Source organism: Triticum urartu, chromosome 4A, assembly GCF_056163025.1.
Source record: "Triticum urartu cultivar PI428250 chromosome 4A, HENAU_Tu73, whole genome shotgun sequence".
Classification (NCBI taxonomy): Eukaryota; Viridiplantae; Streptophyta; class Magnoliopsida; order Poales; family Poaceae; genus Triticum; species Triticum urartu.
The window spans coordinates 258,127,524-258,151,468 of record NC_141876.1 but is presented as its reverse complement, the minus strand read 5'-3'; the positions used below and the strand labels follow the sequence as shown (position 1 = coordinate 258,151,468).

Genomic DNA, 23,945 nt, shown 5'->3' with positions numbered 1-23,945 from the left:
AAGGATTAGCTAGCAGTTGTTCTGTCATAACCGAAGGAATTTCATATTCAATCTTTTCAGTAGGTGCAGTAGGTTGAAGGATAGCTAATTGTGGTTCCGGTCGAGGTGAAGATACCCCAAACAAACCCCTCAAAGGATTGTTTTCCATAGTAACAAGTGGCAGGAAATTTCAGCACACTATATAAATGTTTCCTTACCAAATTCCACTTACCAAAGGTGCTTCACTCCCCGGCAACGGCGCTAGAAAATAGCCTTGATGACCCACAAGTATAGGGGATCAATTGTAGCTCTTTTCGATAAGTAAGAGTGTTGAACCCAACGAGGAGCAGAAGGAAATGACAAGTGGTTTCCAGCAAGGTAATGTCTGCAAGTGCTGAAATTGTAAGTAGAAGAGTAGTTTGATAGCAAGATGATTTGTAATGAGCAAGTAACGATAATAGTAGAAAAAGTGAAGCAAGGTAGCCCAATCCTTTTGAGGCAAAGGACTGGCCAAAACGGTTTCTTATGATGAGAAAAGCGTTCTTAAGGTACACGGGATTTTCATCTAGTCACTTTCACCATGTTGGTTTGATTCGTGTTCGCTACTTTGATAATTTGATATGTGGGTGGACCGGTGCTTAGGTGCTGTTCTTACTTGAACAAACCTCCTACTTATGAATAACCTTCCCGCAAGCATCCGCAACTACGAGAGAAGTATTAAGAATACATTCTAACCATAGCATTAAACTTTTGGATCCAATCAGTCCCTTACGGAATAGCGCATAAACTGGTTTAAGCTTCTATCACTCTCGCAGCCCATCATCTAATTGCTACCCCACAATGCATTCCCTTAGGCCCAAATATGCTGAAGTTCCATGTAGTCGATGCTCACATGATACCACTAAGGGAATCACAACATACATACTATCAAAATATCGAACGCATATCAAGTTCACATGATTACTTGCAACATGATTTCTCCTGTGACCTCAAGAACAAAAGTAACTACTCACAAATGATAATCATGCTCAAGATCAGAGGGGTATTAAATAGCATATTGGATCTGAACATATAATCTTCCACCAAATAAACCATATAGTAATCAACTACAAGATGTAATCAACACTACTAGTCACCCACAAGCACCAATCTATAGTTCCGGTAACAAGATTCAACACAAGAGATGAACTAGGTTTTGAGATGAGATGGTGTTGTTGAAGATGCTGATGGAGATTACCCTCCCCAAGATGGGAGAGTTGTTGGTGATGATGATGACGATGATTTCCCCCTCTGGGAGGGAAGTTCCCCCAGCGGAATCGCTCCGCCGGAGGGCAAAAGTGCTCATGCCCAAGTTCCGCCTCGAGACGGCGGCACTCCATCCCGAAAGTCCTCTCCTTATTTTTTCTAGGTCAAATTGACTTATATACCAGAAGATGGTCACTGGAGGTGGGCCTGGGTGAGCACAACCCACCAGGGCACGCCTGGGCTCTCTGGAGCGCCCGGGTGGGTTGTGCCCACCTGGTGGGCCTCCTCTGGTACTTATTTGTTCCAATATTCTTCATATATTCCATAAAAATTCTTCGTGAAGTTCCAGCTTGCTTGGAGTTGTGTAGAATAGGTAGCCTGACATAGCTTTTCCACGTCCAGATTTCCAGCTGCCGAAATTCTCCCTCTTTGTGTATACCTTGCATATTATGAGAGAAAAGACATTAGAATTACTCCAAAAAGCATTATTATGGATAAAAACATCATAAATAACAGTAGGAAAACATGATGCAAATGGACATATCAATGTGCATGATGCTTAATTTAAAGATGTATTGTAGAATTATAAAGAAGGGAGAACATGGAACAAGTTTGTCGTTAACGATGAATTTGTGTTTCGTGCTAACAAGTATGCATTCTCACTCTTTGCTCGCTGCACTACATGTCAAAAAGCTAAGTCACGACTCAATCCTTTGCCTGTACCTAGTGTTCCATGGGAGGATATATCTATGGACTTTGTTTTGGGTTTACCTCGAACACAGAAGGGGAGGGATAGCAAATTTGTTGTCATGGATAGATTTTCGAAAATGGTACACTTCATACCATGTCATAAAAAAGATGCTGCTGCTAATGTTTCTGATTTATTCTTTCATGAAATTATTCGCTTGCATGGTGTGCCAAATACTATTTTGTTTCAGATTGTGATACTAAATTTCTTAGCCACTTTTGGAGATGTTTATGGGCTAAGTTGGGGACTAAACTGCTTTTTAGTACTACTTGTCGCCCCCAAACTGATGGACAAACTGAAATAGTCAATAGAACATTGTCTACCATGCTTAGGGATGTTTTGAAGTGTAACATCCCAAATTTTGAATTTGGAATGTTATGCACTAGATCATCATGCATAGCATATTTTCTTGCATTTTGGTTGATCCTAGAAATTTCACGCAACTCAAGGACCCACGGAGAGAGTTGGAGATTTCGTTATTTTCATATTTGAGAGTTTTCTCAAATTTGAAAAGAGGATCATTTGATTTATTTATTTCATCTTCAATAATTTTTCCGATATCAAAAATATAAGAGAGGGAATAATATGACTTTCCCAAAATTGAGGAAAAATGAAGATTTAATAAATAGATCAAATTTTGTTTGCCGGAGTTTGTTTGTTTTATTTGAATAGGGAAAAATGCGCGTTTTCGAAAATTGCATTTTAGGCCCGGAGAAAAGTTCATTTTGTTCGACTCATTTTTAGGAGTCGGGGAAAATTTACTTTAGTTTTTTTGAGTTCGTTTAGATTTTCTTTTCTGTGTTTTTCTGCGCGCGAAACCGATTAAAAAAAATCTTGCAACGCCCTGGGCCAAGGCCCAGCCAGCAGCCAGCCAGCCAGGCAATCGCCCGCGCCGCGCGCGCCAGGCGCCAGGAGGCCGCCGCCGCCCCTTTTGGAGTCCTAGTAGGACTTTAGTCCTACTCCGTTTCCTCTTTTTTTTTCTTTCCTATTCCTACTCTATTTCTTGTCCCCTACCCCAAGAAACCCCCTCCCCTCACCAATATAAATACCCCTCTACCCCCCCCTCTCCTCACATCAAGCCATCGTAGCAGCAGCAGCCCCAAGCCGCCGCCGCCCTAGCGCCGCCGCCTAGCCGCCGTGCCGTCTAGCCGCCGCCGCCTTTGCACCCCGCCGCCGCCGGAGCCCTTCGCCGGAGCCTCGTCGAGGTAGCCGCGACACCCTACCCTCGCCTCGGTTCGGTTTTTATTTTTGAAACCGTTCCGATTCTTTTCTTTTCTTCCGGTTTTTGTTTCGGTTTTCTTCCGAAACCCTAGATCAGTTTTCCGTTTCTTTTTCGATTTCTTTTCCGAAAAGCCTAGATCAGTTTTCGTTCTTCTATCGGACCGTTCGTCCCAACGAACGTGATCACCGATTTTTCCTGGTTAACGACGCCCGTTCGTTTAACCGTTCGTCTCTTTCTTTTTTGTCGGATTTATTCCGCGATCGTGATCTCAGATCTGATCTTCGTTCTAGTCTTTCTTCTCGCTCGTTTATCGGAATCAGGTGATTCAAGCGCCTGGAGTTTCGTTTCGAAACCGCCGTTCCGTCTAATCAACTTGAACAAGTTTTTCCACAATACAAATTTGACCTAGTTTCAACTTGCTAGAACCGAGTTGTTTTCTTCCGCCGTTTGTTTTCTGTTTCTTTGTTCGGTTCGTTCTTTCTTTGCAACCGGAGTTCTTAAGTTGAACTTTCTGGTTCGTTCTCTTGTTCGAGTTTTACCTGTGCATTAGATGAGTACTTATTGTATGCTTATTGTTTGTCTGCGATAAATCACCCGGATTGCGCCGCCTGTTACTTCGAAACCCTAGGTCTCGCGGATCATCAGCAAGGCAAGTTCACACTTTGATCATACCTTTTCTACAACCCAGTTTTATTGCATTAGATCAATCCTCTCACATTGCATGATTAGGATCTAATTAAATTGTGGATGGGAAGTAGATGAGGTAGTACCTATTACTTGTATTATTATGAAACCTTTGGGAGTTACTTCTACGTTTGCTTAGTATGCCATGCTATGCTAGTAGACGTGGATTGGGTGAGTGATATCCATGACAGATGTGAGATTGATAATTTAATGGTTTATCTAAGGTGGCAACTTAAACACACATCTGGGTGGATTGAGGCACCTAATGTCTATCAGGACTTGCCTGTTTTATTTTGGACCGCCACCCAGGCTCAAAGGGATCATAAGATCTTTCATGCTAGAAACTTCCGTGTGCAGCCACAAGCCATTATGGGCTCTGGCATAGTTGACTAAGTTGTGCGAACTCTTACAGTGGTAGACTAGCAGATGTAGGGGATGTAGGTGTACCGGTCTACCCGATCGTAAGGTGCTAGCGCTTCTGAAAGGCTATGTCTCGGTCATCCGTTTCTCAAACACCATGTAGTGCAAGAAATCCAACGGAGGCGATCGAGTCTTGTGGGGAAAAGTGCGCAAACCTCTGCAGAGTGTACAAACTAATCATGATTAGCCGTGTCCCCGGTTATGGACAACTTGAGTATCTAGTACTTGAATATCATGTGAATCTCAACATGTTACTTCTAATTAATGATGTTGGGTTTTAATTGTTCACTTAATTGGGATCGGAATGCTGTCAACCATTCTCGATGTTTCACAACCACCATGATAGTTAAATAAATTTATTCCTTTGCAGTAGGGAAAAACTGGCTTTACGCAAAAACTGTAACCATAGAGCTTTCCACCAGCCATATATGCATATAGTATAGCTGTTTCATTCCATTACTCTCTATGTGTTACTTTGCCAGCATATTCCATGTGCTGACCCGTTTTCGGGCTGCAACTTCTCATGTTGCAGACTTTTCAGACGACGAGTAAGGTGTTTTTAGGTCGTGGTTCTATACTCAGTGATGCCGTTGGAGTTGATGGACCCATTTATCTTCCGAGTCTTCCGCTGTTATCGTTATTAGATGGCCTTAAGCCATATTTATTGTAATAAGTTCTCTTTGAGACAACGATGTAATAAGTGTGTGATTGCCACTCTGCTATAAATCCTTCGATGTACTGTGTCGTGTCAGCATTACTGATCCAGGGATGACACCCGAGCACAGTAGACTTGATCCATTCGGGTCGGGTCGCCACATGAAGAATAATAAGAAAATGTGGGAAGAATGCTTGCGTCATATTGAATTTGCTTATAATTGTTCTTTGCATTCTACTACTAAAATGTGTTCTTTTGAAATTGTGTATGGTTTCCTACCTCGTGCACCCATTGATTTGTTGCCTCTTCCATCTTTGGAGAAGGTTAATTTTGATGCTAAACAACGTGCTGGATTGATCTTAAAAATGCACGAGTTAACTAAGGAAAACATTGAGCGTAAAAATGCTAAATATAAACTTGCTGGAGATAAAGGTAGAAAATATGTTGTGTTTGCACCTGGAGATCTTGTTTGGTTACATTTGCGTAAGGATATATTTCTTGATTTGTGCAAATCAAAGTTAATGCCATGTGTTGATGGTCCTTTTAAGGTGTTAGAGAAAATAAATGATAATGCATATAAACTTGAGCGCCTGCAGATTTTGGGGTTAGTCCCACTTTTAACATTGCGGATTTGAAGCCTTACTTGAGTGAGGAAGATGAGCTTTCTTCAAGGACGACTTCATTTCAAGAAGGATAGGATGATGAGGACATCAATACCATTGTTACACCCACAGCCCCTACTGCTACATATACTGGACCAATTACTAGAGCTCGCGCATGCCAATTAAATTATTATGTACTTTCGTTTCTTGGTAATGATTCTAATATTCATGAGAATATGATGCTGCCTAAATTGGATACATTTGTTTTGCTTACAAATGAAGGGCCCGACATGGATAAGAGGGATGAACACTGGAGCAAGGCCAAGCATGGAGATGATGGCATGCGCAAGGGGAACAAGAACGGAGTTACAAGTGATGATTTCAGGACTTTGAAGCCACCATAATGAGTGCATGAAGACTTGGACGAAATATACAAGATGCCACTTCATAATTTTCGTCCAGAGGCTATTATAGGTGCCGCGTCACCTTATTATTGGGCCAACCCATGTATTTTCGAAATACTTGAGTATAGGCTATTTTTAGAGTCCGTAAATGTGGGGAAACAAGAGATAGGGTTGGTTTCGGACCCCTCCTCCAAGGGCCACAAAATTCCCCCCTCTTCCTCCATATATACAGCCCTTAGGGCAGCATTTAGACTTTGGGTTTTGTTTAGATTAAAAGTTCGCCATAGCTGCAACTTCGCGTACTTCGTTTGTGTTCAACGACCAGACGAAGGCGTCACAGGACCCCACCTTGATCAATAAATCTTTCATCTTATATTCGCATTATCTAGATTGCAATCTCAATTTTTTGCTTGTTCTTCATTTGCTTGCAGGAAATAGATCCTCGTGGTCAGGTTGATCGTGCTCTGGCATGGTCAATAACCCCTCGGAAGTTGGTTTAGCGATTTCTAAGGCGTGACTTCTTCGCACGTTCGTAGTCGGATCATCAAAGTCGACTTTCATAGAAAACGATAGCTATCTCATCGAAACATCGGGACACCTTCGCCTCTATCAGGCTTATGTCTGTATGCCCTTATACTAAAAGGTTGAGCCCCTGGTAGAAGAGGTATTCTGTGATCACACGAGCACTTTGGTGGCAAGCCCTCAGGATCACCAAACACATCAACAAATTCTTCCAGAATGGGTTGCAGACATTCTGGGATTGGTTGTCCTTTTGTTTGATCTTCAGAGATGGGGCACAAGTGCACAATGTGGCTGACTGCATTGTTTTTGCACAAACTCAGGAGCTGCACTACATTGATGAGCATACAGGTTGATGATTCTGCTTCGTGCCCCTACAGGAAAACCTTGCCCAATGGGGACTGGAACTCGAGGGACATAGCACGCTAGTCCACTATCATGGGCCTATGGGCTTCCAGCCAGTCCGTGCCAAGGATCACGTCATACGTGCCCAAGGCAAGGACCTTCAGATCGGTGCGGAAATCGTGGCCCTGGGTGCACCACTCGCAGGCAGGAACCACAAGAGAACCGAGGAGCTCACCCCCGTCCGCCACCCGGACGCGGTACGCGTGCTGTAGAGGTTGAGCGTTGATGAGATTCGTCGCGAGCTCTTGATCGATGAAGGAGTTGGTGATGTCGGAGTCCACCAACATGAGCACCTCTCGGCCCTGGATCCATGCGCGCAATTGGAATGCTTTGGCCGACACGCCCCCGGACACTGCCGAGCGCGAAATAGCCATGACCGCGTCTTCAGGCAGCGGCAGCTGCATGTCAATGGCGTTGTCGATACCGAAAATGTTAAGAAGTTCCTCGACGACGTGCAGCTGGATCAAAGTGGGGCAGACGTGGTCGTGCCCCCACTTCTCGCCGCACTTGAAGCACAGGCCACGAGCACGACAATAGTCCCGCAGTGTCTTGAGCTTGGCAGATTCGACGTGCGCAACATCCGTGCCACGGCGATCAATCGCCCCCGCGGCGGGTGCGGGGCGGTTTGGAGGTAGCGATAGAGGTAGTGGTACAACCACTTTGGTTGCCGCGTCAGGTGGCTGCGCAGGGACCCGAAAGTGCCGCCCAGCACCTCCTCCTGCAGGAGCACCAATGAGCACGCCGTGTCCAGATCAGGGGGCCGCTGAACCAGCACCACTGCCCGAATATCGGTCCTCAACCCCCCCCCCCCCCACAAACGAGTGAGAAAGTAGTAAGGATGGATAGAATCAGAATACAAACTCAAATGGTCAATAATCATCTTGAATTTCTCAATATAACCAGCTACTGAGGTGGTCTGTCGCACAATATAGAACTAGCGAATCAGCATTTGGTGCCGAGCGCGACCAAAACGGGAGCACAACAGAGAGGTAAATGCATCCCAATCGAACTCTGACAGGCGCTTCTGGATCGCCTGCAACCAAACAAAAGCAGCAGCAGAAAAATTGAGCGCGGCCATCGGGACCCATAAGGTGTGATGGATGCCAAACATAGAGTAATATTGCTCGCACAAAATTTTCCAGAGATTCAGATTCTCTCCCATAAACTGAGGAAACGATATAGATGGGTGTGCTTGGCCCAACCCAGTGAGCATCTGGCTCGCATGTGCAAACGGAGAGAGCATAGACGGAGAGGAAAGAGAATCGGACTGACCGCTTGCCGAGAGCAGCGGCGGCGTATGGAACGACACCGCCGACGACCGCCGTGCTATGTTGAAAACTCCCTGGCCTACGGGCCCTTGCTGATGAGTCGTCGCGCCAGTCACGGGTCTGATGTGGACGCTGTGTGTCACGGGCGGTTGTTGGTGCGGATCCTGAGTCGCGGGGAGCTGCTCGCCTTCCTTGGGCGGTAGCGGCTGGGCTAGTTGCAGCGCCGCCACCATGTTGCTCAGATCCGCCACCCGACGCTCCAGATCGGGCCGCCACTTGAGTACCTCGTCGATCTTGGCCGATGTTGCTTGCTGGGCCTTGGTCTGCGCGTCCATGGAGGCTTCGATCTTGGCCTCAAGCTTGATGAGGAAGGCAGAGACACTCGGGTCCATGGCTTTCAGATGCGCCCTGGCTCGGTGCAAGCTCCTGGTCTTGACGAGGCGCGCCAGAACGAAGCGGAGAGGGTGAAGTTTGGTCTCTGATACCAGATGTTAGGGACGAACTAGTATTTCATATAGCTTGGTAGCAATCTCTCGTACAACTCAATTGCAGTGTCGATTACAGAGGAATTGCAAGAGTGGCGGCTAGGGTTCCTAGCAAGGAAGGTGAAAGAGGTAGGTGGCCGTCGGGTCGTTCGCCTGATCCACTGGATGCTTCGCGCTCTGGCGGTTGAGGATTAAGTAGTCCTTGCCTGGGCTCGGGCTGCTGCCACCCACTCCGGGTCCCATCACTCGCGGGTTGGCCACGCGTGCACGCTTGGACCGTGCACCGTGGGCTTGGTTCGCTTCTGCCGGCGGGCTCTTTGGGTCAGCGATGTTGACACTCGGGCTGAGCTGATGACCGTCGAGGCGGGCGGGGAAGTATTGCAGCGGCGAGGCGGCTGGGGTGGCATCATAATGGGGCGAAGGGGTGCAACGGAAAGGTTACATGGCCAGGCAGCTAGGTGGCGGGCTGAGTGGAGACGGGTAGTGGGGTGGCAGGGCGAGGAGCGGCGGACCGGGCGAGGCACGGCGGGAAGGCAGGCGCAGTGGACAACCTGATTCGCGACAACCGGCCGGGCGGGTGGCAAGGCCAATGGCTCGGCGGGATGGGCGGTGGAGTCCATCGGGACGATTTTTGACCCAACTCCTCCCTAAATCTGGAAATTTTACAGAACAGGGGAGTTAGGGATAGATCGAGCAGAGCAACCACTGGCCGCGGAAACTGAAGGAAAAGGAACCCCCCAGGGTCCGACAGACCCGTGACCGTGCCCACCCAAAACCCCTGACGCGCATAACCCCCATTCCGCCCAAATGCCCGGCCGCTCGCCGGCGCCCACCGGCCGCCGCCGGCGCCGCAGCCGAGGCTGGAGCACTCCGTCTAAGGCCTCCCGTCGCCCACAGTCCCCTCCCCCTTCCTCCGCGCCGCCCCTTGCCCAGCAGCCGCCCCTGCCCCCTGGCACCGAGGTCGAGGTCCGCGTCGACGACGACGGCTTCCACGGCTCCTGGTTCGAGGCCAAAGTCGACAGCTTCCTCCCTGCGCGCGGCCGCGGCTCCCGGGCCCGCTACACCGTCACCTACTCCCATCTCCTCTCCGACGACTCCGGCGGTACCCTCGTCGAACCCTTCGCTCCCTCCCACATCCGCCCTCGCCCCCCTCCTCCCTCCAACCCGGAGCCTCTCTGCCTCCACGACATCGTCGAGGCCTTCCACAACGACGGATGGTGGTCCGGAATCCTTCTCGCCATTGACCCCCTCACCGCCGCCTTCCCCATCACCCGCGAGGTCATAACCTTCCAGGATCCCCACCACGTCCGCCCTCGCCGCGACTACGTCGACGGCCAGTGGCTCCCGTCCAAGGTCGCCATTTCTGTCCAGCCCAAGCGGGCGGTTAGGGTTTACGCCGTTGGGGACAAGGTGGAGGTGGTGAGGGACCGGGACTTGTATGGCTACTCGTGGTTCCCCGCCACCGTGGCCAAGGTCATTGATAGGCTGAGTTACCTCGTGGAGTACTCCGATCTGGAGGAAGAGGTGGGTGGGGGGAAGGCCATGGAGTACCTGCATTGCCTCTTCATCAGACCAGACGTGGAGCACTCTCCGCGGGAGAGCGAGTTCCGCCTCGGTCCTGGTGCCGCAGTGGAGGTGTACTGTGACGGCGCTTGGTCACCAGGGGTGGTGCAAAGGGCTGTTGGCGAGGGTGAGTACGAGGTTAGCATTGACGGAAAGGAGGGAGAGCTGTTGCTGAAGAAGGTGCCAGAGTTGCTCAAGCCTCAATACAAGTGGAATGGCAAGCATTGGAGGATTGTAAGTCCTAAGGTAATATTTGCGAAATCCACCTCCTACCGGTGCATGCTAGTTCACAGTTTCAGTACTCTGATGTTATAGTTTTTGTTTCTGGATTGTGTACACCTGCAAATTTTGCTGCTTTCGGCCATGAATCGATCAGGGTGATTTGTTTTTGTCTCGTATCCGATTTGATTAAAGTTAGATGATACATCTTTGGGAGTTACTCCCTCCGTCCCAAAATGTAAGATCCCTTTTTACACTATCATAGTGTCAAAAATGATCTTATATTTTGGGACGGAGGGAGTATTTGTTTATTCTTATAAATATTATTTCGAAATTTAATGTATTATCCTTTTCCCACAACCTGCTAGCCATGCATTCTTAAAACATGTTGCTTCTGAGTTCCGACGCCAAGAGTTTGATTGTCTGAGGTTCTGAATTACTTTCTTGAAGAACTATGAACTAATATGAAGATTTTCTTGCATAATCGACTTTGATTTTTTGCGTCATAATTAAACTTTAGATGTTATGTCTTGTTGTATTGCCCACAATGTTGGACTACCGATGGTGTCACTAAAGATATTGACATGCTCTTCAAAATACATGCAAGAATAATATGTGCTTTCAGCCATTCTTCGTGTTTCCATCATTTCATTTGACATTATCAAATCTGAAGCTGTAAATGCTGGTGTGGAGCTAGTATCTAGCTTCTCTTGAACCATATCCAGCTTCCATTTTTTCTCATAACAATATCAATCTTGTAGACTTCAACTTTGTTCATTACAATTAGTCTGATTGTATGCCATGTATTCTGCATCCCTTCTTTACCTCAGTGCTCTTGATCATTTTCGAAAGGTGCTAGTTTCATGTTGAAGTCTTACATATAGATACATAGTAGGGAAATTGCAAGATGGCTTTTGTTGACAGGTTACATCATACAATTTGTGGAACACTTCAGTTCCAGTGGAAGTATCTAACTACTTTCCCAGTTTTCTGTTATACACTGAAAAATTAGGAGGTGTTTGGATGTTTTGTTGGGTTAAATGTGGGATGGAGTGTCTTCTGTCCTGTATGATTTGCATGGTGGCATTGAACCATGACACAATAAAGGCTGAAGTTTGGCTGTGGTGAAGTGTCATCATCCTGCTGATTTATCTCTGCACATGTTACTTATTTACTTGTGTTGTTTGCTTTGGAAGACTGCATATGAGAAGGTAGGACCCCAAATGATTTTGTGTGGAAGGTGTGAGTTGGGTTGGGGTTTCATCCTAAATCTTTGCATTTGGTATCAGACCATCCAAGGGTCAATGTTGTGGACAATTTTCCCCCCATGGAAACCGATTTCGTGGCTGATTCTTTTGCATCTACTGCCCCAACGTCTTATATTTAGGAATGGAGGTAGTAATATATAGGAAAAATAGAAACAGGAAGGCTATGCTACAAATATCTTATAAATTCTCTAAATATTTTTTCCTCCGCAGTTGCATCTGTTGGACTGGTACTGCATGGTAGGTTGAAACAATAGTATTATGAAGTGCATAATACTTGTATAGTCTTATTACTACTAGAAAGTTACACAACTGAGCTCAGTGCATATGACTACATTTGTGATTCTTTAAACATATTTCAATGTTTTACAAATAAAAAAAATAATGTATTGTATTGAAGTATGAGCAACAACAACATTTTGTGACAAGTATAGTCAGTTTGGAATGTAGAAAAGACAAATTTGTGCACACATTGTTGATATGTATGAAAAATATAGATATATTTGTGCCACTGGTGCATATGTCTGTGTGTGCCAAAATACCCGTATTGTACTATGCTCGTTTTCACTACTCCCTCTGTTCCATAATATAGTGCATATAGGTTTTTCAATAGTTAAACAAGTATATGTTTGACCAAGTTTCTAGAATAAACTAGCGAAATCTAGAATACTAAATAAAAAACATATAAAAGTACACTTCATGATGGATCTAATGAGACTAATTTTGTATTGTGGATGTTGATATTTTTTCCCTTAAACTTGGTCAAACATAGCCATTTTTGACTTTTAGAAAACAAAATATGCACTACATTTTGGATGGAGGGAGTATATAATAAGAGGCTGTCTGGCTGGACACTCTCATCGAAACAAGAAATGAACTGTTACATTTTGTCTTATCTTTTTTTTTGTTGAGAAAGTTACAATTTATATGATCACTAGGTTAGCCTGTATCATAATGACGCAGAAAGAAGAATCATGCGATTTTAGAATTTCATATTAAACCAGATATTTGTATCTTAGCAATGCATGAAGTATCCTACACGTGCTGTTCCATACAGTTTGGAGATATTTGGAATCTGGATTACCCTTCTGGCCTCCCTCCCCCCGTCTCATGCTCGCTCGCTTCCTGTTGAAGCATGCTTGTCGTTAGCGGCACATGTTTTGCGTTTAATTGGTATCACATTAATCATGAACTATGATGTTTTATTAATTAATAACTTATATGAGAAATCCCTTGACTGATGCTACTTTCTTTTCATGGCTTTTCCCCATCAGGCTGATTCATAATGAAAATTGATGAGGCATGTTGTCTCATGTGGATGCTTGGGTTGAGTCCTATATTACTTTCTTTTTATAAGCCATATGGATTGCTGAGTAATTGCATATCTTGATTTATTCAATCATGCAAGTATCTTGCACTATGCGGTCACATGCGTTAGTTTTATGACTTGAAAACGTTTTCATAACTGTTATTTTGATTATATTTGATATTCTATTTGTTATGCATTTAGCATTGGATATATTTCAATTTGCATGACCCACTCTAGAAATTTCCTTCGTATACAGAGACAAGGTAATAGGCGGCAGTCTGTATCTGGAAAACGTCCAAGCTCAGCTGTTGAGGTGGCATCCAATGATGATGAAAATAGCCATCATACACAATCTCCAGCCACAAAAAGGTCAAGGATAGAACTGCCACGAAAAAAACTTGAAGAGTTAACTGAAGGTTCTGAACATGTGTTGGAGTCTGAGATGGACACTAGTTTATCTGCACTACGCAAGTCACTAGCAAGCAATTTTTCTCCAAAAACCTGTTCTCCGCGATCTAGAAAAAATAACTTTCAAGCGATTTCACGAAGGATAGTGGATTCTTGTACAGCGCCGATGAAGGGGCTCGGGGTTCATCATGCTTCCTCAGAAAATCCAACACCTCAGAACGAATCAAGAGCAGATGGTATTGTGGAAGTTGTTGTTCAAGAAGCCCCGCTTGACATGATGCTTTCAAATGGTCAGCTTAATTCACCTGTCTGTGGAAGAATTGCTGATGAAGCCCATGATATGCTTTTGATTGCAGGATTAAGAAAACAGAAAATGGATTCCTCTTGCATAAATAATGCTGTCCAGAAACCACAGGAAAGCCAGGAAAGCCCGCTTGATGTCCAGCCACTCCAGGTAAAGAAATTTAGTGCCAAGCATAAAGGTGGGGAAAAAGGCGGGGAAACTCACCCTATTCAAGCACTTGAGGGAAACAGTGACACATTTAATAACGTGAGTCGCTGTCATTGTGTTTGTTAGTTAAAGTAACGTTTTACATGCAATGCATTTATAGTTACTGTAAATGTCAAATTTTCTCATCTGCAGATTCAGTTGAAAGGTAACAGCAATAGCTCTTGTAAGGAAATTATTTGTGCTTTGACTGCTTCGACGTGCAATGCCCCTTCACCGCTGGATAAGCAGACGAGAGCACCTGATGCGGTATGTCTTGTTACTGTTTATGTTAAAACTCTTCCTTAATAGTATCCCTGTTCATGTGCATTATCTGTTCTGCCTGTCAATCTGTTTGCAGGTGTCAAGAGGGGCTGATAGTAGCTCAAACACAAAGGTTTTTGCCTCCAAGAAATGTGAGTAATTTGTCTAAACAGTGTCCATCAACTAGATGGTTTATCAAAATCTAAATATTGTTTTGTAATGTGCAGCAGCTGAAAAGAAAGGCTTCAAAGGTTTGTCTAGCCCACATAGCTCAGGGCATGGAACTAGGACTGTCCAGAAGAGAAGTGCAAAGAAAGTGGCAGGGCGACAGAAAGAATGCTTCATGGAAGTATGAACTTTTTTGTCTTGATAAGGTATTTCTATCAGTTTATGGCTTCTTACCTCAGTAAATTTTCAGAGACAAGTGGACAGCAGAGGACCTCATACTCAGCAGCAGCTCAACAGGGAGGAAAAAGTAAACGTAAATGACGGAACAAATCAGGAACTGTTTCCTTTAATACCCCCAGGCTTCAAATCAATCTGTAACGGGCAAGGTATGTGTAAACTACCTGTGGAAGAAATGTGCGTTCATTTTATGTTGAATGTCTCTGAAGTTTATTGATGGCAGGTTTACTACCCCCAGGCTTCAAATCAATCTGTGACGGGCAAGGTATGTGCTGTGTAAACTACCTGTGGTAGAAATATGCATTCATTTTATGTTGAATGTCTCTGAAGTTTATTGATGGCAGGTTTACTCGATGGGGAAAAAGTGGATGAGAGACCAAATCAACTACATATTCAGGATGCTGGGAGCTCACAGTGCACCATGGAAAACACTGCATTAAGAAGCTGCTCAGCTGTTGGGACTTCTCTGCACCCACCTTTTCTTTCATGTCAGATCTCTGGTGAGCGTTTTCCGTTCATCAAGACCTCATCCATATGGCATCAAATTGAACCAATGGAAGTGTTTCGGAAGGTACCACAGGAACCCCATTTCCTTCCACTTCAGCAATTTATGCCGGAACTGCGTGAAGGAATGGCTATAGGTCTAATGGTGACATATGCCAGCTTAGTTGAAAGTGTCAAGCGATCATGCATAGAAGATAATATTGAGTTATTTGAAAGAAAGATCAACGCACTTGCCCATTTAGAGGAAAATGGATTTGATGTTAAGTTGCTGCAGCACAGTCTGATGAAATTACTTGAGGCCAAATGGGAGCACACCAAGCATCTTGGACATCTGGACGAGTTGAAAGAATTGGTACCACGGAAGGAGTCTGCCATGTCCCACAAGCATGCATTACTTGTTGAAAAGGAAGGAGCTATATTTCAGCTTGAGCAGAAACTTGAGTGCCTTCGTGGTGAAGCAGAGCAGATTGCAAAGGAGACAAAAGATGAAGATGCAGAGCTCTTGAGGCTGAAAGAGGGAGTTAACATAGCTCAGGACGCATGTGTTAATGTTGAAGTGCGGTTTCATGACATTCTAGCCGATATGCGTTCGAGACTGCAGCTTTCCGAATGATACGATATTCAGAAATCATTTCAGTCTCCCAACTTAATTGTTCCCGTAGCTTATGCTCCCGTGTGTTGCACCTTTTATCTAGGATTATCACCAAACTTGGATGAGGGTTCCAATTGTCATTCGACACCTTTTATGCAAGCAGCAGATGTATGATCTTCAACTCTGTCAAGTTTAGACCCATTTTTCTATGCTAGTTGGACGATATTTATGGCTGTGTAAACTGGTTGTCTCGTGTTGTCATTCATTCCCCGAATCCTGTGATGACTGCTATGCAGTGGGTCAATCTGAAAACATGCTGTTGATTTATACGTATTATCTGATCTGTATTTATTTTTGTATGGTTTGATGCCCGTCAACTTGGCGTGTTTCTGTTAATCATTTAATCAATCAGATCCTGTTAGCACTTGGTAGGAGAGAACGGCATCGCAATGAATTTGCATTGCTGCTGATTGAAGTGCTTATGCTGCATGCGATGAAGAAGCCTATTCAGGTCCACAACTACGTTTTGCCCTTCTTTATAGATCATGGTATATTATAATTTTGCAAATGTTAACCCACATGTGTGGCACAAAGCAATATGATCCAAACTCCTTTATTACCATTCATTTTGTCACGTTAGAACATATAATATTAGCGGGAATCTTTTTGGTTTTGGCTTAAAAATGTTTTATTTCCTAATTAAAAAATACAATTTAAAAATTAAAAATATGTTTTCATCATTAAATCCGTCTCGACGAGATTTTCAAAACTATATCCCATGTTGATATGTTCTGACGATTTTTTTTGCTCAAAAGTTGCTATGATGTTTACACCGTACTTGTCATAGTGATTACACTAAAGTTGCCATGTGGTAATTTTAGTTTATAAAGCATGGCAATTTTAATATTTTGACCATGACAATGCCAGTACTTTGACCATGAAAATTATTTTTTGTATGCACCATGGCAATTTTAAGTGCATGTATCATGACAATTTTAGTTTATGCTTCATGGCAAGTCTAGTTTCTTAATTCTCCATTTTATAATATGTAAAAGTTTACTTTTAAATATAGAAGAAAATAGGTGAAACATATCATGGCAACTTCAATGTAAACACCATGGCAATTCATGTGCAATAGATATGACAACTTTTAACCCTCAAAAAGTCATCGAAACATATTGATATGAGATATAGTTTCGAAGTTAAGAGATAAAACATTTTAAAAACTAGAAAAAAAATTCCTACATGCATGCATGTGGTGACGTGGTGCAGTTTGTGTGTTATAAGGCATGTGAGCGGATGTCACTCCCACCACACATGTGAGCGTTATCAGCGTCCTATAATTTTGTATTTTGCTGTTCGCTTTTGGCTACATTCTCGCTAGATGACCTGATGTGTCCTTGGTCCGAATGTCAAACGCAATACAGAAGTTAAACAAACTATGAAATCGTTTTTATCCTTGTCGTCCTTCCTTTTCTTATAAATCAGGATATATTATTATTTTGTATGCCAGATATAACAAAGAAGTTAAGCAAATATATAAAACCCATTTTATCCTTGTTGTCCTTCCTTTGTTTATGAAGAAGCCAAGCAGGAAAAATATATATTAGAAGCTAAAGCCTAAATCCTTTACAGATTACCTATTGCGCCCAGTGTCAAACGCAGTAGAGAAGTTAAGAAAAATATATCATGTTTATTATCTGCCACTCGAACAAAGTGAGGGGGCTTGCGGCTAATTTTATACTCTCATTCATTCCAAAAGTGAAAGTGAAACCCAATGGGTGGATGAGGCTAAAGCTCGGCTATGCAAATTTGAATGCTGATGCAAGTTTCGATGTTGATTCGCTTGCAGGTTTAGTTGGAGCAGTACTACAAGACCACACCGAAAAATTCATGGCTGCTACTAACGAAAGGATTCTCTGCTAAAGCTATAGCAGTGAGATTTAGTATAAATAGGGCCCGTACAATTGGCTGCAGAAAGACCGAGATCTGATAGAGGTAAAGGTGTCCCGTCTTTCGATGAGATGATGGCTATTGTTTTGGAGGAAGTCGACTTTGACGATCCGACTACGAACATGCGAGGATGTCGCGCCTTAGCAATTGCTAAACCAACTCCGAGAGGTTATTGACCACGCCGGAGCACGATCAACCTGACCATGAAGGTCTGTTTCCTGCAGGCAAACGAAGAACAAGCAAGAAACTAAGATTGCAATCTGCATATTGCGAATATAAGAGAAAAACTTTGTTGATCAAGGTGTGGTTCTGTGACGCATTTGTCTGGTCGTTGAACACAAACGAAGTACGCGAAGTTGCAGCTATGATGAACTTTAATCTAAACAAAACCCAAAGTCTAAACAATGCCCTAAGGGCTGTATATATGGAGGAAAGAGGGGGGGGGGGGGGGGGATTTCGTGGCCCTTGGAGGAGGGGTCCGAAACCAACCCTAACTCTTGTTTTCCCACACATATGGACTCTAAAAGCAGCCTATAATCAAGTATTTCGAAATTACATGGGCCTGACCCAAAAATATGGTGAAGCAGCACCTAGGATAGCCTATGGACAAAATTTATGAAGTGGCATCTTGTATATTTCGTCCAAGGCTTTATTCACTCATTATGGTGGCTTCAAAGTCCTGGAATCATTACTTGTAACTCCGTTCTTGTTCCCCTTGCGCACGCCATCATCTCCATACTTGAACTTGCTCCAAGGTTCATCTTTCTTGTCCAAGCTAGGCCCTTCATTTGTAAACAAAACAAATGTATCCAATTTAGGCAGCATCATATTCTCATGAACATTAGAATCGTTACCAAGAAACGAAAGTACCTGATAATTTAATTGGCGTGCGCGAGCGCTAGTAATTGGTCCAGTATGTATAGCAGCAGGGGCTGCGGGTGTAATAATGGTATTGATGTCCTCATCATCCTCCCCTTCTTGAAATGAAGTCTTCCTCGACGGAAGCTCATCTTCCTCACCCAAATAAGGCTTCAAATCTGCAATGTTAAAAGTGGGACTAACCCCAAAATCAGCACGTGGCATTAGCTTTGATTTACGCAAATTAGGAAATCTATCCTTACGTAAATGTAACCAAACAAGATCTCCAGGTGCAAACACAACATGCTTTCTACCCTTATCTCCAACAAATTTATATTTAGCATTCATACGCTCAATGTTTTCCTTAGTTAACTCATGCATTTTTAAAATCAATTCAACACGTTCTTTAGCATCAAAATTAACCTTCTCCGAAGGTGGAAGAGGCAACAAATCAATAGGTACACGATGTAGGAAACCATGCACAATTTTAAAAGGGTACATCTTAGTAGTAGAATGCAATGAACGATTATAAGAAAATTCAATATGAGGCAAGCATTCTTTCCATATTTTTTATTCTTCTTCAAAACAGCCCTAAGCATAGTAGACAATGTTCTATTGACTACTTCAGTTTGTCCATTAGTTTGGGGGTGACAAGTAGTACTAAAAAATAGTTCAGTCCCCAACTTAGCCCATAAACATCTCAAAAAGTGGCTAAGAAATTTAGTACCACGATCTGAAACAATAGTATTTGGCACACCATACAAGCGAATAATTTCATGAAAGAACAAATCAGCAACATTAAAGCATCATCGCTTTTATGACATGGTATAAAGTGTGCCATTTTCGAGAATCTATCTACGACAACAAATATGCTATCCCTCCCCTTCTTTGGTCGAGGTAAACCTAAAACAAAGTCCATAGATAAGAGCATCATCGCTTTTATGACATGGTATAAAGTGTGCCATTTTCGAGAATCTATCCATGACAACAAATATGCTATCCCTCCCCTTCTTTGCCACGGTCTACCAAGTAATAAGGAACATGCTTACATGGGTACCACATCACAATCAACATAATCAGCATATGTAGAGATACTAAAATGCACACGAACAACACGTGTTACCTTAACCTTATTGCTGTTGTTGAACCATTGGATGTAGTAAGGATATGGATGTGGTCTTGTGGTGAGAGATAGCTTCTCCACCATCTCCATGCTAGCCAAGTTGTTGCAGCTTCCTCCATCTGTGATGACGCGAACAGAACGTTCCTTCACAACTCCCTTTGTATGGAACAAATTATGCCTCTGATTTTGCTCAGCTTGCGTAACCTGCACACTCAAAACACGTTGAGTAACTAAACATTCATACCTGTCAGCATCTTCAGCAGCCATGTATTGTGTCTCATGATCAGAATCATCTCCACCGTGTTCTTCACTTGTAATAAGAGCCAAAGTCTCCTCATCATAGTCACTAGCAGACTCATACCCACCATCCTCGGTAACAATCATCACACGCTGAGATGGGCATTGTCTCGCATAAAGACCTCCACCCTTGCAACAATGACAAATAATATCATGCGTTTGCCCTGTTGATGCCATGGATGAAGAAGAGCTCTATGCAGGCCCAAAAGGTGTGTTCTTGGCAGATAGTGATGGTTGTGCCTGCTTTCTTATATCATGGTTGGTGGTGGCAGCTGACGGAGGCACTAGTGCAGCAGAACGTGTGGAAGTAGAGGATGCACGCGGTGTCCATGATGAAGGTCGACCTGCAGAAAAGTTAGTTCGCGCCAATGCGTGTCGATCCTGCACTTCACGTTTAGCTTTGCAAGCAAGATGGAATAAACGAGTGATATTATTATATTCCTTATACCCTAGAATGGTCTGAATCTCTTTATTTAATCCACCCATAAAACGTGCAAGCATAGCTTCATTATCCTCAAAAATACCACATCTAATCATATCAGTTTGTAATTCCTGATAATATTCTTCTACAGAATTTTTTCCTTGTCTCAAATGCTGCAATTTTCGAAGCAATTCACGTTGATAATATGGTGGAACCCAGCGAGTATGCACAACAATTTTCAAAGCAGCCCAAGTAGCTGGAATAGGATATAATCTACAATGTTCAGACCACCAAACACATGCAAAATTAGTGAAAGCACAAACAGCAGCAGGAACACGTCTCTCCTCGAGATATTGTAAATATGTAAAACGTTGTTCAGTTTCTAACTCCCAAGTAAGATATATATCATGAACATATCTACCCTCAAATGGTGGAATATTCAATTTCAGTTTAGGAAAAAGGTCATGATCTCGTACCTCAGGTGGTGGTGCAGCCCTACCGTTGTGATGATATGCATGAGGACGACCTGGTGGTGGTGGTGCTGGTGCTGGTGGTTGCACGTAGTTCTGATTTTGATCAACCTCATCCTCATAATGGTCCTCCACCTGTGCAGTAGCAGCAGGAGCTACAGAAGCATCAACAGTGGCACCAGAATTTTGACTAGTCCCAATGGGAACGCGCAGTGCTCGTCCCACTTGATTTGGAAGGCGACGTTGTTGTTGTTGTGGCTGTAGAGGTGCATCAGGTGCAACAAGCGGTGGTTGTAGAAGACGCGCAAGTAATTCATTAAACTTGTTATCGAGCTTTGTTTCGAACGCCTTCTCAATGCCATCTATCTTCTCCATGGCCTCTTCAAATCTGTTTAGCACATCTTCTACCTGTCCACTCATCATTTGCTGAAACTTATCATGTAACTCTTTGTTCGTCATGTTCTCCCAGTCAGTCTCATCGGCTTGTGATCCTGCCATGGTTAGCAGTAATAGAAACACACAAAAATATGATCCTACAGACTACTAGGAAGTGGTGGTGTGGTGGACAGTCACAAATCTGTCAAGCGAATTTCAAATTCTTACCAGTTCTTACCAAGCAGCAGGTGGTGATCGGCAACCGTTGTAGTTAAAACTCTCAAAGCTTGGATAGAGCAATTACCAGGGAGAGTCAAACGCACGCCATAGATGTATGTGGAGCTGTGAAGGCTTATAATATGGTAGCAAAAAGGGTCAGCAATAATCAATTCAGAGATGCAAAGTTGAATAAACGCTCAATGACGATACTGTGCTGGTCCTAGGCTAGACCGTGCTAGAGACGTGAGCCTAGAACACTAACAAAATCACAGCGCTGCACGTAAACAAGGGAGAAGCACGCTCTGATTTTTTTTCTTTTTTTCACTTTGTTTGCACTTTTTTCCTAGGCTAGACCGTGCTAGAGACTTAGTTTTTTTTGAAACTGGAACTATTTTTCTACTGTGGGTAACACGACAGTTCGAGATTCTTTCTCAGTCATGACTCGGAGTATGGCGTGATCTGGAAATCGAAAACAAAGAAACAAATACTGGACTATGACTGGTGGCGGAGATGAATCTGGTGGAAACTCGGACTGGTGGCGGATATATGTAGGGCGGTGGAACACAGACTGGTGGCGAATCTGTGATAGAGGTGGACTCAGATTATCGTGATGGCGGTGGATATGTGGTATATGGCAGCGGTGATGACGATGGTGATATATGGCAACGGTGATGACGATGGTGATATATGGCAGCGGTGATGACGATGGTGGTATATGGCAGCGGTGATGATGATGGTGGTATATGGCAGCGGTGATGATGATGATGTGGCGACAGCGTGACAACTTGTGAACATAACTCGAAACTCTAAAAGACTAGACATTAAGACCAGCAACTAGACACGACGATGCAACCGCAAATTCAATAATGCAAAACCCTAAAAAGATTATGCAAAGACTCAGATTGGTTTGGATATGATGAACTAACACTATTTTTTTGGATTTTCTGTGGACTGTAGGTATGAAGAACAGACTCGATCTAAACTACAAAAAACTGTAAAATCTCACCGAGCAACTTGGGAATCTGATACCACTTGATAGAGGCGAGGGTGTCCCGATGTTTCGATGAGATAGCTATCGTTTTCTGTGGCAGTCGATTTTAACAATCCGACTACGAACGTGTGAAGACGTCGCGCCTTAGCAATCGCTAAACCAACTTCCGAGGGTTATTGACCACGCCGGAGCACGATCAACCTGACCACGAGGGTCTATTTCCTGCGAGCAAAACAAAGAACAAGCAAGAAACTAAGATTGCAATCTGGATATTGCAAATATAATATGAAAGCTTTATTGATTAAGGTTGATGAGGACATGACTATCTTGGATATGGCCAAAAATATTGCATACATGTATATTTGTGAGGTGATTTCTAATGCAAACTATGCAATAATTTCTTTATGTCATCCAGGACAAAAATACTTTACAAACTTTTGTGCCATGTCTAATTGCAGGTGTATGGGACATTTGTACAATCCACATATGAAGATAAGGGAAAAAAAGAAGTTTAGGTGCTATTCAAAAAGTCCTCTCACGTCACTTTTGGGCCAAGAGAAGATAGAGTCCAAGCCTCTCACGTTCTGGATTCAGATTCGGACTGCACAGACATACCTGACTCAAAAAGTCAACAACTTTTTCATACGGACTCCGAATTGGGTGATTCTTTTTTTGTTTGAAAGTAGATTTCGTGCTCTTTCCAACACAATTGGATTCACCTTCAAATTCATCTGGAGCATTGAGTTATGGACAAAACAATCTGACGTTGCAGCAGAATACGAGTCAAACTACAAGCCCAAAGGTGTTGCATCACCTCCACTTGGGCCCATGAGCCTTGTACAACCTAGAGTTAGTTTTGGGCTGCCTTGGGACGTCCTCCCACCTCCTTGGCCGCCACCCCTTTCTCCTATATAAGTAGATTCATCTAGTAATTTTTTCCTTAGGATTTGTTTAGTTAAAAGTTAGCCATTGCAACTTCGTGTACTTCGTTTGTGTCCAACGACCAGACAAAGACCGCTTTCGGATCCCCACCTTTATTAATACTTCATCTATATTCGCAATATTCAGATTGCATTATCATATTCTTGCTTGTTCTTCGATTGCATGCAGGAATAGACCTTCATGGTCAGGCTGATCGTGCTTCCAGCATCGTCAGTAACCTCGGGAGATTGGTTTAGCGATTGCTAAGGCGCAATGTCGTGCACATTTGTAGTCGGATCATCAAAGTTGACTCCACCAAATTGATACTTATCATCTCATCGAAAGATCGGGACCCTCGCCTCTATCAAAGGTGGGGTTCTGTGACGTCTTTGTCTGGTTGTTGAACACAAACGAAGTACATGAAGTTGCAGCTATGGCGAACTTTTAATGTAAACAAATCCCAAAGTCTAAACGATGCCCTAAGAGCTGTATATATGGAGAAGAGAGGGAGAATTTCGTGGCCCTTGGAGGAGGGGTCTGAAACCAACCGCAACTCTTATTTCCCCACACACATGGACTCTAAAAACAGCCTATAATCAAGTATTTCAAAATTACATGGGCCTGGCCCAAAAATAAGGTGACACAACACCTAAAATAGCCTCTGG

General features: G+C 43.7%; 1 protein-coding gene across 3 annotated transcripts; it reads left to right on the top strand.

Annotated features, from left to right (window-relative positions):
• Window positions 1–9,306: 9,306 nt before the first annotated feature.
• Window positions 9,307–15,981, top strand: LOC125551813 (DUF724 domain-containing protein 6). 3 transcript variants are annotated; one of them, XM_048715174.2, is made up of 9 exons: window positions 9,307–10,445; window positions 13,249–13,636; window positions 13,757–13,950; window positions 14,044–14,157; window positions 14,249–14,303; window positions 14,379–14,500; window positions 14,570–14,705; window positions 14,780–14,821; window positions 14,901–15,981. In XM_048715174.2, exons 1-9 carry the CDS (start codon window positions 9,444–9,446, stop codon window positions 15,671–15,673), a joined length of 2,826 nt encoding a protein of 941 aa, XP_048571131.2. In that variant the 5' UTR covers window positions 9,307–9,443; the 3' UTR covers window positions 15,674–15,981. The 3 variants fall into 3 exon arrangements, with proteins under 3 accessions (XP_048571131.2, XP_048571128.2, XP_048571127.2); XM_048715171.2 differs by having other exon boundaries at window positions 13,249–13,950; window positions 14,382–14,500; XM_048715170.2 differs by having other exon boundaries at window positions 13,249–13,950.
• Window positions 15,982–23,945: the final 7,964 nt, after the last annotated feature.

Excerpts from the sequence above, each read along its gene's own strand:
- LOC125551813 (XM_048715170.2), top strand. The coding sequence starts at position 9,444 with ATGCCCGGCCGCTCGCCGGCGCCCACCGGCCGCCGCCGGCGCCGCAGC. Across the intron at positions 10,446-13,248 it reads GGAGGATTGTAAGTCCTAAG|AGACAAGGTAATAGGCGGCA; the intron begins GTAATATTTGCG and ends CTTCGTATACAG. Across the intron at positions 14,706-14,779 it reads ATCAATCTGTAACGGGCAAG|GTTTACTACCCCCAGGCTTC; the intron begins GTATGTGTAAAC and ends TATTGATGGCAG.